Source organism: Malaclemys terrapin, chromosome 5, assembly GCF_027887155.1.
Source record: "Malaclemys terrapin pileata isolate rMalTer1 chromosome 5, rMalTer1.hap1, whole genome shotgun sequence".
Classification (NCBI taxonomy): domain Eukaryota; kingdom Metazoa; phylum Chordata; order Testudines; family Emydidae; genus Malaclemys; species Malaclemys terrapin.
Window position 1 is genome coordinate 127,273,282 of NC_071509.1, and position 15,427 is coordinate 127,288,708.

General features: G+C 42.0%; 1 protein-coding gene across 9 annotated transcripts in view; it reads left to right on the forward strand.

Moving 5' to 3' along the window:
* The window catches only part of SEC31A (SEC31 homolog A, COPII coat complex component), a 71,125-nt gene that overhangs the window by 40,024 nt on the left and 15,674 nt on the right, over nucleotides 1–15,427 (forward strand). For 2 of the 9 annotated variants that reach the window (XM_054031104.1, XM_054031105.1), the window contains exons 17-23: nucleotides 1,552–1,678; nucleotides 4,549–4,694; nucleotides 6,962–7,135; nucleotides 7,998–8,171; nucleotides 11,704–11,796; nucleotides 12,489–12,621; nucleotides 14,045–14,383. In XM_054031104.1, coding sequence (XP_053887079.1) covers nucleotides 1,552–1,678; nucleotides 4,549–4,694; nucleotides 6,962–7,135; nucleotides 7,998–8,171; nucleotides 11,704–11,796; nucleotides 12,489–12,621; nucleotides 14,045–14,383 — 1,186 coding nt within the window. The remainder of the gene's footprint in view (nucleotides 1–1,551; nucleotides 1,679–4,548; nucleotides 4,695–6,961; nucleotides 7,136–7,997; nucleotides 8,172–11,703; nucleotides 11,797–12,488; nucleotides 12,622–14,044; nucleotides 14,384–15,427) is intronic. The other 7 variants (XM_054031106.1, XM_054031107.1, XM_054031108.1 and 4 more) reach the window with 5 other exon arrangements.

A 15,427-nucleotide genomic window follows, 5' to 3' on the forward strand; every position in this document is an offset into this window, starting at 1 on the left:
GGACACCCAGAGCTGTGAACCACCATGTTCCCACTCTGCCTTAGCAAGAGTGAGCGTGTTGCTGCTGATAAGGTATGTGTCAGCTTTCTGACACATCAGCCTGTCTGCCTTGCCAGCAAACTCTTCAGGACTCCGCCAGCCTAAACCTTGCCTTGTAGGTGACAATCAGTGAACCCCAGTTCTCGAGTTCCCCAGAGATGTCTCCCTGCAGTGTCCAGTCCCTCTCACTGGACACTCACAGAAATTAAGTTCCCTGCCTCCAGAGAGACAATACACACACCAACATGTTAGGTTAGCTAAGACTCACACTTCCATACAGCAGCACTGAGATGGTTTTGTAATAAAACAAGAATAAGTTTATGAACAAAGAACAGAAATTGAAGTGATACTAAGCAAGAGAAAGAGACAGGTATGGTTACAAATAAAACAAAATAAAACATGCTATAAAATGAAAGTGACTAAAACTTAATCTTTCTTTGCCTAAGCAGTTTTTGTATGTACATCAAGTTACCAGCATTCATAGCGTTTCAGACTAGGGGATCCAACTTTTACAGGCTCAAAGCGTGCTGTACGTGTGTCTTCTCAGTGATGGGCACCTAAGGGGTTTTCTCCCTTTCTTCTTATAGACAATAACCCCCTGAAATGTATTCTTTGAAAAGTAAGCACAGAAGAAGTTCCTCTCCCCTGCTGCTTGTTCTTCAGGCTGAAGGCGCCAAGCCTCTTTATTCACCCTCTGGTCAATTTGCTTTTTTAATTAGTTTGATCACTTTATTTACCTTAGATGCAAATGTACTTCTGTTGTACTTTGCTTGCAAAGCTTGATCCTGGCAGACTGGTGAATCCACATTCCTTTGTCTAGGACAAACCTGTTTATCTGCTCTACTCGGATTGCTTTGTCTGAACACATTTTAGGAACATATTTCCAGCACACATATGTAACACTTTACACGCTACCCATGCGTACCTCACTCAGTAATACTATCATAGAATCATAGAATATTAGGGTTGGAAGGGACCTCAGGAAGACCAATCCCCAGACAGATTTTTACCCCAGTTCCTAAATGGCCCTCTCAAGGATTGAACTCACAATCCTGGGTTTAGCAGGCCAATGCTCAAGCCACTGAGCTATCCCTCCTCCCCGGTGACAATCACTGCTAATCACCACGGTGTTACCAACTTTCAGAAAACCCCTTATTCAATACACGTTTATAGTATAATAATATTATATACAATAAGTTGATTTAATTGTTTATTCTTTGTGGTTCAGATCCTTTTTTTCCCCCTGGGACATCTGCACCTGATCGTCACATCACGTGGTGTGAATTTTATAATAAGGGTACTTGCTGTCCTGTGTTGCCTTTGTCCTGGTTTCTAAGTTTCACTAGATCCATCTAAACATGAATTTACATAATCTTTCAGATTAGTTGAGTCATGGTGAAGTGTCTGTCCCAAATACCTTGGGGTTGGACACACAGCATAGATATAAATGATATGGTGTCAGGAATGGAAATTCTACAAAGACATCATTCGGTCTTTCTCTTTCCTTCCCAGCTCATCACTGCCGTTGTGACAAAGAACTGGAAGGAGATCGTTCAGTCATGTGATTTGCAAAACTGGAGAGAGGCGCTGGCTGCTGTGTTGACTTATGCTAGGCCAGATGAATTTGCAGCTCTCTGTGGTAAGAAAACTTAAGAATGGATGTAATTTATTTTACTCAACTTTAGTGAAACTATGCTTTTAAATACTCCAAAGTTCTTTTCCTTCAAATGAATTAATTTATTCGTAATTAGTTCGTTCATTGGATAATTCCTTTATTTTGGATTATGGGAACTCATTGGAATTTTAAAGGAATACAATCAACTTGAAATCAATACTCTATTATCTTTCGTCTCCTACCCAACCAAATCTGTCTGTGTTCCTGGTTCAACATGCAGCTCCCTCTATTGTATCTGTTCTGTGAACAGACAGCTCTTCAGTCTCCAGGGATGTCAGTCCAACTCTTTTTTTCATAAGGCATTAAACTCATTGTTTTAATTTTTTGTAATAAAAGAAACATACCCTCAACGTGATCCATTCCTAAATCATTGTACAATTCAAAGGTGTTTGTACGTGGAAAGAACAGGTATGCCTCTTCACGGCCAAAGCAAAGCACAACCACTGTTATCTTTTCCTATAAGCCAGCAGTGATGCCCATTAATATGAGAGCTGCCTCTGCTAAGAAAACAGTATATAATATTCTTTTCTTATGGGATGCCAATTAAAATGTTTCAGAAACATGACTAGATGAGGCAGAATTATCAGACAGATTAACATGATTTGTTGGGGAAGAGTCAACATGGCTTTTGTAAAGGGAAATCATGCTTCGCACATCTATTAGAATTCTTTGAGGGCATCAACAAACATGCAGACAGAGGTGTTCCAGTGTACATAGTGTAGCTGGCCTTTCAGAAGGTCTTTGACAGGGTCCCTCACCAAAGGCTCTTAAGCATAGTAAGCAGTCATGGGATAAGACGGAAGGTCCTCATGTGGATCAGTAACTGGTTAAAAGAGGAAACAAAGGGTAGGAATAAATGGTCAATTTTCACAGTGGAGAGGTAAATAAAAGGGTCCCCCAAGGATCTGTACTGGGACCAGTGCAGTTCAACATATTCATAAATGATCTGGAAAAGGGGATAAAAAGTGAGGTGGCAAAGTTTGCAGATGATACAACATTACTCAAGATAGTTAAGTCCAAAGCTGCCCACCAAGAATTACAATGGGACCTGAAAACTGAGTGACTGGGCAACAAAATGGCAGATGAATTTCAATGTTGAAAAATGCAAAATAATGCACTTTGGAAAATGTAATCCCAACTGTACATACAGAATGTTAAGGTCTATATTAGCTGTTACTACTCAAGAAAGTGTTCTTGGTGTCATCATGAAAACAGTTCTCTGAAAACATCTGCTCAATGTGCAGCAGCAGTCAAAACATCTAACACCGTTAAGAACCATTAGGAAAGGGTTAGATAATAAGACAGAAACTAATATAATGCCTCTATATAAATCCATGGAACGCCCCCACATCGTGAATATTGCATGCAGTTCAGGTTGCCCCATCTCAGAAAAGATACATTAGAATTGGAAAAGGTACAGGGAAGGGTAACACATATGATTAGGGGTATGGAACAGCTTCCATTTGAGGAGAGATTAAAAAGTATGGGACTGTTCATCTTGGAAAAGAGATGACTAAAGGGGTTTATGGAAGTGTTATTTACCCCTTCACATAACAGAAGAACCAGGGTCATCCAATGAAATTAATAGGCAACCGGTTTAAAACAAACAAAAGGAAGTTCTTCTTCACACAATGCACAGTCAGCCTGTGGAATTCGGAGCCAGGGGATGTGATGAAGGCCAAAACTATAACAGGGTTCAAAAAAGAATTAGATAAATTCCTGGAGGATAGGTCCATCAATGGCTATTAGCCAAGATGGTCAGGGATGCAAGCCCGTGCTCTGGGTGTCCCTAAACCTCTGACTGCCAGAGGCTGGGCCTGGATGACGGGGTTGATCACTTGATAATTGCCCCATTCTGTTCATTCCCTTTGAAATATGTGGCATTGGTCAGTGTCAGAAGACCGGATACTGGCTTGATGGACCATTGGTCTGAGTGTAGCTGTTTCTGTATACAACCGTGTTAGCACTTTAAGTTGTTAAAGCACCTTGGAAAAATTAATTCTCCCACCATGGCTAGGAGGAGGGAAGTGCTGTCTCCTTTCCACAGATGCCCACACCGAGGCAGAGAGGAGTTAAAGGCTTGCTCTTGCTTCTGTTGAAATCAGTGGATGAAGTCCTTGAGACTCACCAAAGACCACACAGCAAGTCAGTAGGAAATCCAGGGTGAATGTAGAGGAAATCCAGCCACCCACATCATGTGTTCACTCCTGCATACCACGCTGTCTCACCTCGCCTTATTAGCATAATAAACCAATGGCTAGCCAAGGTTACACCAGCCTTATGTTCTAAACCTTATTAACATTACTCACATGATGGATACTGCCACAGCTACAAGACAAAATATATTGTGCTAGCAAATCCGATTGCCAGACACATGCAAATAAACAGCAAAATGTAAGACAAGTTCAGACTAGCCCCCATCATTTGTCCCCTTTGGACACATGAACATGTTGCACAATTAGTCTGTTTTCAGCATGAGTGTCAGGGAAGAGGGTTCCCACACTTTAGGTTCCTATGACTGCAGATAAACACTGAGCCACATTGGCCAAGCAGTAGCAGGAAAGTGTCACAATGCCTGCATTCCCTCTGTGCAAGATGGGTAACATTTTCAACAGCACCCTAAATGACCGAGTGGGTACGCACAAAACAATGACAATTTTAATTGTCGTCTTCTTCTACATTTTGCTAAATTTAGAGTTTTGGCATATATTTGAGTATCACAGGGATTTTCATTGTCTTACTTAGAGCTAGTCCAAGCATCCTGAGTGGTACTTTGTTTTAATTATGAAGTATTTTATGAGATGACTCAAATGCTTTTTGTTTATAATTCTTAGATCTGTTGGGCACTAGACTTGAAAACGAAGGGGACAATCTCCTGCAGACACAGGCTTGTCTGTGTTATATTTGTGCTGGGAATGTAGAGAAACTAGTTGCGTGTTGGACTAGAGCTCAGGATGGAAATAGCCCCTTGTCCCTTCAGGTTAGTGTCTTTGTGAAGAAAAGTGTTGAGTGACATGCTGTAATAATTTGGTGTGGTACTTTTGGTAAGTATGTGAGTTTGGCTTTTAAATAAGTTTATTTTTATACGGGATTTTGACACACTTGCATATCTCTCAGCATTAAAGTGATGTGTTACTTTAATGAGTAAAATAAGATTATTTATAAATGGCCTGTGGTGACACTATATTGCAAAACATGTTCAATGTTTATCTCAGCTTGTAAAAATAAGGCTGTTGCATTTTTAATTTATATACTTTCTTTGCAAGGGTTGATATATCATTTAAATTCATTAGAGACCTTGATTTGTTTTGTAATTCTTGCTTTTGGAATAGATGGTTTAGAAACTTTGGGGACCAAGTACCTAAAAGTAAAACCCAGAATAGTTAGTCACAGGTGTTTTTGAAGGTGGACATGGATATATTTATTTTTTGGACTTATATATATGTGTTGTGCTTAAGGCAAAGTCAATATCTGTTTCCCCACTATAAGGGAATTCTTGCATTTTTTCTTTTTATGATGCTGTCCTATGAAATTGCTTTGGACTTCAATTTTAGAAGTAGCTTATTGTAATACTGCCACGCAGGTCAATATTTGCAGTAGGCTGAAGAAAACAGAAATATTTTTGAACTGTATTTTATGTTATCATGTATTTGTAGTTGAATTTCAAATAACTAGAATTACTTTTCAGTCTTCTGAACAAGATTTCCTTGTTACAAAAATATCTCAGATTTGAATTTGCATTTTGATTGTTTTGCTTCACCAGTTCAGACTATAAAAACCACAAATGAGCTAATATTAGGCCTCAGCGAACGGTGATATGGGAGAGCTGGACATCCCAGAAACTATTATTTTAATCCTGGGGGACGGGGCGGGAGGAGCTTGCCTATTTATTAAGATATTCACTTACTGGGAAAAAAACATGACTGAACTAGAGAACAGTCCAATAAACACACAATATTAGTGGTGTACTATTGCGATTCATGTGTGGGTCTGGATTTTTTAAACACTGTACCTTCATTAATGGTCTAGAAGAGGGAGTAAACTGTACATGAATGAAATTAACAAATTATACTAAACTGGGAGCTATTGCAAACACCAGTGAGGATGGAGGAATAAGAGAAAGATAAGAAATGTGAACAGAAAATAACACAATGAGATTAGGATGACCAGATAGCAAGTATGAAAAATCGGACAGGGGCCGGGGAGTGGGGGATAATAGGCACCTATACTGTATAAGACAAAGCCCCGAATATTGGGACTATCCCTATAAAATCGAGACATCTGGTCATCCTAGGTGAGATGCAACTGGGGGAAAAAAATACTAATGACATCTGGGAGAAAAATAATCCAAAACACAGCTGGTCAATGGGAAGGAGGAAACTGGGGAATAGGTTTCAGAAAGAGAGCAAGGGTTGATAGTAGACATTTCGTTGAACACGGAGTTTGCAGTGCTGTTTGGTAGTTAAAATTTTTGAAAAAAAGGGCCAATGCAGTTTTGGGCTGCACATACAGAGGCACAGTTGTTAAAGGGTGGTGCAAGCAATGAGGAGAATTATTTTGAATGGTACATGGGTTTAACTAGGAGTCATGGAATGGAATCAAGAAATTGAAAATTTATGATGAATATCAAGAACAATTTCTTGTCAGTAAGAACGATTAGACTGTGGAATAGTCTCCCAGAGGGAGTGGTTGAATCCTCTTTGCTTAAGACGGTTAAAACTAGAATTGCCAAATCACTATTAATGGTAAGTTAGGGAACAATCCTGCATTGGCGAGAAGATGGATTAGATGACCTAACTGGTCTTTCCCATCTCTGCTTTATGTTTCTAGAAAAATTTTGTAACAGCAGTAAATAACCTTCTTTTGTTGACTAATACTAGAAAAAATGGCTGCTGATAATCAACAGGTACCTTAGATCTCATAAAATAAGAATTTAAAAAAGCTTTTCTTTATGGAGTAACCAGATTACTACTGGTTTATTTAATGTCAGTACATTTTAAAATGCACTGAAATTAATGGTCACCGATTACTGTTCTATTATCTTGCTGTCTCTGAATGTTACACAGAAAACCAGCTAATAATGATTGGGAAAATCTTTATTTTCACTCTGTTTAAAATAATGTAATGAGAACTGTGTAGTATGCAAGGTTGACCTCGAGTCTGTTACTGACATGCTGTAGTTAGTGGCCATTTTCTCTCAGTTGATCCCATTAAGTTGCTGTTTTTCCCTCTGTCATAATCCCCCAGGACCTCATTGAGAAAGTAGTAATCCTGCGTAAGGCTGTGCAGTTTACACGATCTATGGATGCTGATGCTGTCGGGGCTCTTCTGGCTGAGAAGATGAGTCAGTATGCCAATCTGTTGGCTGCACAGGGCAGCATTGCTACTGCATTGGCTTTCCTTCCGGCAGACACCAACCAGGTAAGTGGCCTTAACTTTCCTTCTGCCCCCTTCTAGATGAACAAGCTTTAATTGAAGACCTTTGCGTGGCACATATAGTGTAGAAAACTGTCACTTGAAGACATGTTCCAATGTGGTTTGGGGTTCTTCTTCCCGCTCAGAACTGCATTGACAGAGATTATTATTGTGGGTAGGTGGGAAAAGTCACTGGAATGGAACACGGTCTCAATATAATCGTCTCCTGGTGCCTCAGAAGTTAAAAGGGGGGGGGGGAGGTTTGGAAAATAAATCAAGGTAAAGCCAAGTCTTTGCTTTGTGGTCCCCAAGTGCTCTCTTACAATGAATGGTTTAATTCCTCTCCTGCTAACCACTTACTGTGAATTCCATAGGTTTTGCAGGGTGGCTATTGGACTATCAGTTAATTCCTGTATATATTCTGAAGTTCTTCTTCTTGTCACTCTGAGCTGTGAGAATTGCATTTCATTCTTCTCCCTTCTTGGCATGCCATTCTCTAGAAGAGCCCTCTAGAGCCAGTCACTAGTGGTTGTAGCTGCAATCACCCCCCATGCCCCATTTTCCCCCTCTCTCCACAATTCTGTGGCATTCCCACCACTGCCGGCCTGGGAATGAGAATACCAAACTTGGGATTCAACCCACACTTCCAGTAGAGTCACTTGCACCGGATCCAGCTGGAATGCCTGTTTTTTGGCCGACGAACAGATTTGCTTCAGCCAACCAGAACACTGTTCAGTGGAGTATCCTGTCCTCTTCTGAACAGTCATTTGAAGTTTAACTGATCAGTAAGTTGCCATCCATCTGCTGATTCGAGGCCACAGATTCCACTGGGTGTAATTATATGTTTGCTTTGGTTTACTATTTATAGCCAAAGATCATGCTGTTGCGGGACAGACTTTGCAGAGCCCAGGGAGAACTTCCAGTGGGACAGGAGACCCCAAAGTCCCCGTATGAGAGAGAGCCCATGCCCAAGGGACGAGCTGGATCTGTGGCTGGACAAATGCAGATGCCCCAAGGCCCAGCCCAGCAGTATTATCAGCAGGTAAATGATTTACAGCAGTCAAGCTGAAGCAGTGCTTCCACTGCGTGGGGTTTGAAGATGATGGCTTGTGCACTTTGTTTCCTTTCATGAATCCGAAGTGTGTGTGATGTGCCTACAAGTCCTTTGGACAGCAATTCCTTTGTGCTTTCTTGCCATCTGCGTAGATGCCTCCTTTTGGAAACACCTCTCACATATCTTATCAAGCAGCCTGGGGTTGGAGATATTTTTTTTCCTTTAATTTCAAATGTATTTCAGTGCAAAGCACTATAGCTTCGGGGATTTTTTTATGTTTATGTTCCCCTCCGACATGCAGCCTTTGAGATGCAGTCATGTCATGCAGTAACCATCTCTTCAGCTAAGGTCGGGCTGGCTATTCACTCTGCTCTGTAATCGGCCAGACAAATTGCTGCACAGCTGCAATACCAAACTCATGACAGGTGATGCCGATTCCGCTGGCCCATGCTGTGAGTCCAGTGATGGACGGATTGGGTGGCCAGTACAGCCTCATGCTTAAAATCTCTTCCCCAAGGTGTGGGGAAGAGGCAGGTGGAGTAGGAGCTGTGTATGGAGAACATATGCACCCTGGACAGGGTAGAGGTGCTGGTGAAGGAGGCCTGGAAGACCAGAGCATGAGATGTGCTGGAAGAATGAGTGAGTGAGTCTGGGGTAGAGGAGGAAGTTGTTTGGGGGGCGTTGGGTGGGAAGGCAAATGAGATATACAGGAGGTTGGGGACCTTTGTGCTAGATTGGACTCAAGGCTGTACCAAATCAGACTACATGGTAGAATGGGGGAAAACAGGTTTGCCATTACTGCCATGGGATGGTGTGAGACACGCCATCTCAGCTGTTCCCCTAGTTTAAGTGTGATTGCCAATCCATTAGCAAGCCATTGTTGATCGGCTGGCCCTTTTGCCACTAGCTGCTTTCAGTTAATTCCTTGAGAACGGAAGGCGTGTATTAGTGGTATAGGAACTGTTTTTAAATGGAGAAAATGGAAATGAGAAACTAGGTCTGCGCTTTGGGTTTCCCTTCACATCCTGGGTGCTGACGGTGTGGATTTACTGGAATGCTCACACTTTCTGGCCTTGAGGCATCAGATGCTTCAAGAAAATCAAGTAGTTGCATCTTCCCAGCTTTTTTGGATTCTGGCTGCGGAGGGGGTTATGCTGCATCGCATCGCATCAGGGGAAACGAAATTATTTGTCTTTTTGAGGGCAGAAGGAAGAGGAAAGGCTGAAGGGTCAGGGTGTTTGGCATTGTTGTCCTCCTTTGTATATCGGTGGCTTTGAATGCCTTACTGCAGAGTTAACCCCAAATGATATCCTGGATGTAGAACTTACGAAAAGTAACTTTCAGAGTGGGCATAAGACTTCATTAGATTTATGCAAACATTTCTGTGCTTGATTTCAGATACTTTATTACAAATAATTAAACCAGCTTTTCCTTTCTGTTTCTCTCTCACCTTCCTTCCTGTAACCAATGAATTGTATTTAAAGGTGATATTGCAGTTGCAATAACCTTCATGTTCTGTTATGGAAAATGTTAACTTTCCTAGATACGAGATGGTCTTGGTAATACTACATACTGAAGTTTCACGTTTTCTACCCGTTAGAGTTAAATGCTAGGAAGGGGATGGGAGAACTGCCTCTGCTTATTTAATAAAAAACAACCAAACTTACATACAGGTAAAATTATGGTTTAAACTCAAACCAACAAGTACATTCCAAGTGAACTGTGCAAAGAAATTTTTGACTTGCAGGTTCCTTGTGTTAAAAACACAATTCCACATTTAGGTACTGCAGGGATTTGATATTAACGGGGTGTTACAGACGGACATGCAACAGTATGTAGATTGGACAGAGCAAAGTAAAACGTAGTATTTGAGCCTTCCCTTTTCGTTTCATTGCCATTGACCCCAACTTAGGAGAGCACTTAAACACATGTGTAAGTCCATCATTCCTGTTCAGGCCAGCACTTAAACATGTGCTTAATTATGGGTCTCTGTCTGTGTTGCATTAAAATACCTTTTTTTTTTTTTCAGTAGGCGAAAAGCATCTAATTAACTTTTTAAAATTGCAAACTGATTATTGATCAAATCATGCACATACATATTTAGGAAGTTATTAAAATGTTCATATTTGTTGTTGTAATGGCTCATTATATCAAAAAAATACATAGAATCATAGAACTGGAAGGGACCTCGAGAAGTCATCTAGTCCAGTCCCCTGCACTCGTGGCAGGACTGAGTATTATTTAGATCATCCGTGACAGGTGTTTGTCCAACCTGCTCTTAAAAATCCCCAATGATGGAGATTCCACAACCTCCCTAGGCAATTCATTCCAGTGCTTAACCACCCTGACAGTTAAGAAGTTTTTCCTAATGTCCAACCTAAACCGTCCTTGCTGCAATTTAAGCCCATTGCTTCTTGTCCTGTCCTCAGAAGTTAAGAAGAACAATTTTTCTCCCTCCTCCTTGTAACAACCTTTTATGTACTTGAAAACTGTTATCATGTCCCCTCTCAGTCTTCTCTTCTCCAGACTAAACAAACCGTCGCTATTATTAGAAGTAGGTGTATTAAAGTCATTCCTGAGCCAGGTGGTAACTTAATGTTGTTGCTTTTACTCTAACTATGCAAAGACCTGGATTTAAGGCTCACCTCCTGTCTCCTTCCTCTGACATCCAACGTAGGCACTATGAATTCAGTGTACGGCAGTATCTCCCATTCCTCAACAGTGCCCTCTCTCCGCAGCTAAAGATGTGATCTAGATGAGCCAACAGAGTCCTGCTCATTCATCCTTGGTCAGGAAGATAATGATTACAATGTAGGGCTGAGGGCTTGGGAAAGTACGGAAAACATGGGCATAGGAGATATCTGGTATCCCGTGGGAACTCTGAGGACCCAGTTGTGGGAAGAGACTAACACTGAGAAAGAAGCATGTGCTACAGCTGGATTTCAAATTTTACTTTTTAAAATAAAACACCTGAGAGGGTCATCTGAACCCAAGTTGAACAAACCCCACTTACATGAAGGCAGTCAACTTCCATTTCATTGAAGCCTTGTAACTTATAGGCTATTGTGTAAGTGCTGCTTGGTGTGAGGCCTCAGCATGGGGTGAATTTTTGCAGCAGTTACGAAAATGTGATAAAAGGGGGCTTTGTAATAATGACACTCTGACAGAGCTGGCTTTAGGGGCATGTATAATGCCGTTCAAACACGAGTCCGCTTTCTAACTGTTAGTACTTTCTCTATGCTCCATCTTCCTGCTGTGGTTCCCTTTAGATACCAACACTCTTGACCTCTTGTCTTCTCTTTTTGCTTTTGAATATGCAATGATTTAGGCTCTGTCTTTATTTTTATTTTATTATCTTGATTGCATGGTGCTTTGAAGCACTGGGATGCCTGATTTTTTGTGTGTTCACAGAGTTCCTATAACCTGCATTGCATCTGGTAATGTGATACCCTTTAGGGTGTTTTTGTTTTGTTTTGTTTTATTTTATTTTCCGTGATTGGTATTTCTTTGTTCAATTCAGGTTAGAATTGCCCCTACTGTCACTACCTGGAGTAACAAAACTCCTACTGCCCTTCCCAGCCATCCTCCTGCAGCCTCTCCCTCTGACACACAGGTATAACATTCATTATTCCTCTTTGAGCAGATCCTGCTCCCTTTAAATAAATACCCCCGTATACAGTTTGTATGCTTCATGCATTCCGGTGCATTCGGGAGACAGCAACAGGTGTTCAGGTCAATCTGATTTTTTTGTTTCCATTCAGCTCTTGTTACATTTCCAGATATCACCTGGACGGCTAGCCTTGAAAAAGCATTAGCTGGTGTTTAGTCAAAATTTAAGTTCAAGTGAGAACTTCTATAGCTTCCTTTTGGCTGAGGAATCATGCAAGTGTTGCAAGAGTAGTCTTTTTCTCTCTCTTTCCCCCTAATGTTGGAAATATCAGGTTTAACCTTTAAAAAGTGTCTTAAAATATCTAGATGGCAGTTTTTTGTGACTTGCTACACATCATCTCTTCATTATATCGAAGGGGTTTGTGTTCTAAGGATGTCTGCTTCTTCATTTCCTGTTTAAATGATAGTGCATCACTTTGGCTGTGGTTCACCTTTATATTCAAAAAGCCTGGCTCACGGAGGTGGTGGAATGATCAGCACAGTTATGTCAATGGCGATGACTATTTTCTGTTCATGTCAATTCAAGGCCTTTAAATATGAAATTGTGAAATCCCATTCGACGACTCCTCTGGCGACTTGTTAGCAGCACCGACTACATCTAATCTCTTTTCTCTTTACTGCATTCTTGTTTCCCAGGGAGACAATCCTCCACCCCCAGGTTTTATTATGCCACCCGGGGCTGCTCATCCGAATGTGTCGCCACATCAGGCCACCTCTCCCGGCTACACCGTGTACCCGCAGGCGGGGGCACGACAGCCGTACCCACAGAGTAAGTAGCAATGGCTTATTTACACAGCGTTCGCATGAGTGAGTTTGTTTGGGAGGTTCAGACCAATGGGGAAACCAGTGCCACCTTTTGGGTGAGGGAGGAATCCACAAAAAGCTCCTGCTACTGTTCCCGCTCACTCGCCATACCGAGGGGTATTTTGTCAGGGATGATGTGGCACTGCATATTAAACAGCTAAATTATAATTAAGCAGGTGACTACCAACAAATCTTATTTTGAGGCCTAGACTGGCCCTTCCTAAAAGCTCAGAGGGCCAAAGATCCCTACAAGTACTCCAGAGCCAGGTACTTCTCAAGCAGCATGCCTACTTGTTCAGAAGGAACTTAACCTAATTCAGCTATTGCAGAGTCGGCTCAAAGTGAGAGAATGGGACAGGGAAGAGACCATAGATAAGGGCAAAGATGGAGATTAACGAGGACGGGGAAGCTGCAGTAGCCTGTTTAAAACAAATAATAACAAAAGAAACACGGGATGTGGAAGAGTAACCGGGGTGCGGGGGGGAGAGAGAGAGGGAGAAAGGATCCTATGGGAGCAGAGGAGAAATGACAAACACCAAGATTAGACCAGGCACAATGTTTGAGTTGTGTCATCTAATGATCAGATCGGGGAGGAGACCTGAGTCCTGGACTTGGTTCTGCTACTAACTATGACTGCGAGGATGTCATTTATCTCCTCTGTATGGGCTTCCCCGTCTGTCAAGTGGGGACCTTACTTTTCTACCTGACAGAGGCATCGTGTGGATGATGTTGCTCCTAACTTTCCACATTTAGAAGGCTCCCACAGAAGTAGTGTATGGGTTGTGTAATGGCCTGACACTTATGAGTTTTGGGAGAGAAGCAGAGAGCTGCCGATAATCAAGGTCTTTGTGAAAAAGGACATAATTCCCATTGCCTCCCAGGCTCCAGCAACAGGGTGAGGTGACATGGCCTTCTGAGTCCAAGCACCGCATTGTGGGAGTAGGACCTGGCTAGCCAGGAAGCCATTTCAAGTGGGTTGGGAAGGGAGGAGGTGGGCATTGCCCCTAAGGGAAGCTGCTGTGAAATCTGATCCTCCACTGCAGAGAGGAACAAGCTGGCACCTTTAACCTGCGCTAGGGTATTAGCTCATTACCTACCAGTAGCAAGACTCTCTGCCATAGCTGGCTTTTGGAGAAAGGCCCACAACATCTGAGGCCTGAGCTTGCTATTCAAGTTAGGTGTCCTACATGACGGGGCATTTTTCTACTTATTAAGCCATCAAACTAGTCTAAAATGTAAGTGTTCTGCTCAACTGAAATCAGGAGGAAAGTTGTGATCCTTGGTAGCTAGGAAGAGGGAATGGGGCATCAAAACTGGAGAGGATAGTAGCTTTCTCCTAGTCTAGTAATGTTACTAACAAAACCTCTCCCTCTTCTCCCCCTATGTAGCTTATCAGCCAACACAGCAGTATTCTTATGGAACGGGGGGACCAGCACTCTATCAGCCTCAACAACCTATTGCTCCTCCTGCTTCAAACTCCTACGCTAACCCTCCCTATATGCCTCCTGCTTCTCCCCATTCCGCGCCCTCTCAGTTATATCCAGGACAACCTCAACCCTCTCCAACAAGCTTGAATCCTGGCTCTTCTTTCCCCGCCCCTCCTTCTGGTGCATCCTTCCAGCATGGCAGACAAGGAGCTCCAGCGACTTCTGTGGCTTATGCACTGTCTACTGGACCAACAGGTACTCTGCCTGCAACCAATGAGCTTCCTGCATCCCAAAGAACAGGTCTGCGCTTGAAAGGAGTTATTTTGCTTATGTGGATTTTTGTTGTTGTAGTTTGTGTGTTCTGGTGAATTACTAATATAAAATTTGGCTGCGTTTTAGGGTTAATGCACAGTGTTTCTAAAAATGACATTATCCTTTCTGGGCCTAGTACAGCTGTAAGGCCTTGTCCACTATAGCTGAAACCGTGCTAGCATAATAGCTCTGATTCCCTGATCAATGTGTACAGAGATCTTCTGAGAGTCACGCTGCGCTATAGAGAAAGAATCTCTGACTGCCGTGGTCAGAGGAACAGTGTTCATACGCAATTGATGCTGGCACAATTTTAACCATCGTGTGGACAGAGCCAAAATTGCTATGTGGTTGGTGAACCAATACCTAAAAATGAGCAAATATCAAACCATCGTGGATGCAGTGAGACTGGTTCTCTTCTTACTCGCACCATTTTTACTAGCATAATTTCTCAGTAATGTCATCCCCAAGTCACACACATCTATAAATGAAAGGAGGGTCAAGCCCAGTGTAGGATCAAATTTAATTTAAGAAGCCCTTTCTACTGAATAGCCTCACGGAGATGCAGTCATTAGCTCTGTTTTCCTAATCATCAGCTGTGATGGGATTACTGTGCTTATGAATGCCCTGAAAGATCATCACAAATCATTTAGAAATACTTCAACAGCATGTTTTTTCTATAAGATAAACAAATAAAACAAAAATAGCATGTGTCTGTTGCTAGAACACAAGAGCATGTTTGAGTGTGCATGATAACAGAGTGACCCAAGCATCCTTTACTGTTGTTTTCAGTTTGAGCAGCTTTAGTGACCTTTTGCATGATGACCGACCTATCTCTTTATTAATGTCACTTATTTCTCAGCTAACTTTTAAACAGCGTTTCCAGTCCTGATGTATACATGAGCGTGAGCAATTCTGATTTAAACATTGTTTTCGCTCTGCTCTGTTAACTCAAAGGGGATAAGGGAGTAATTGAAAACAGGGCTGTGTTTGGGCAAGGATTCCATTGTTTAAAGGGACAGTGTCCTGTTAATG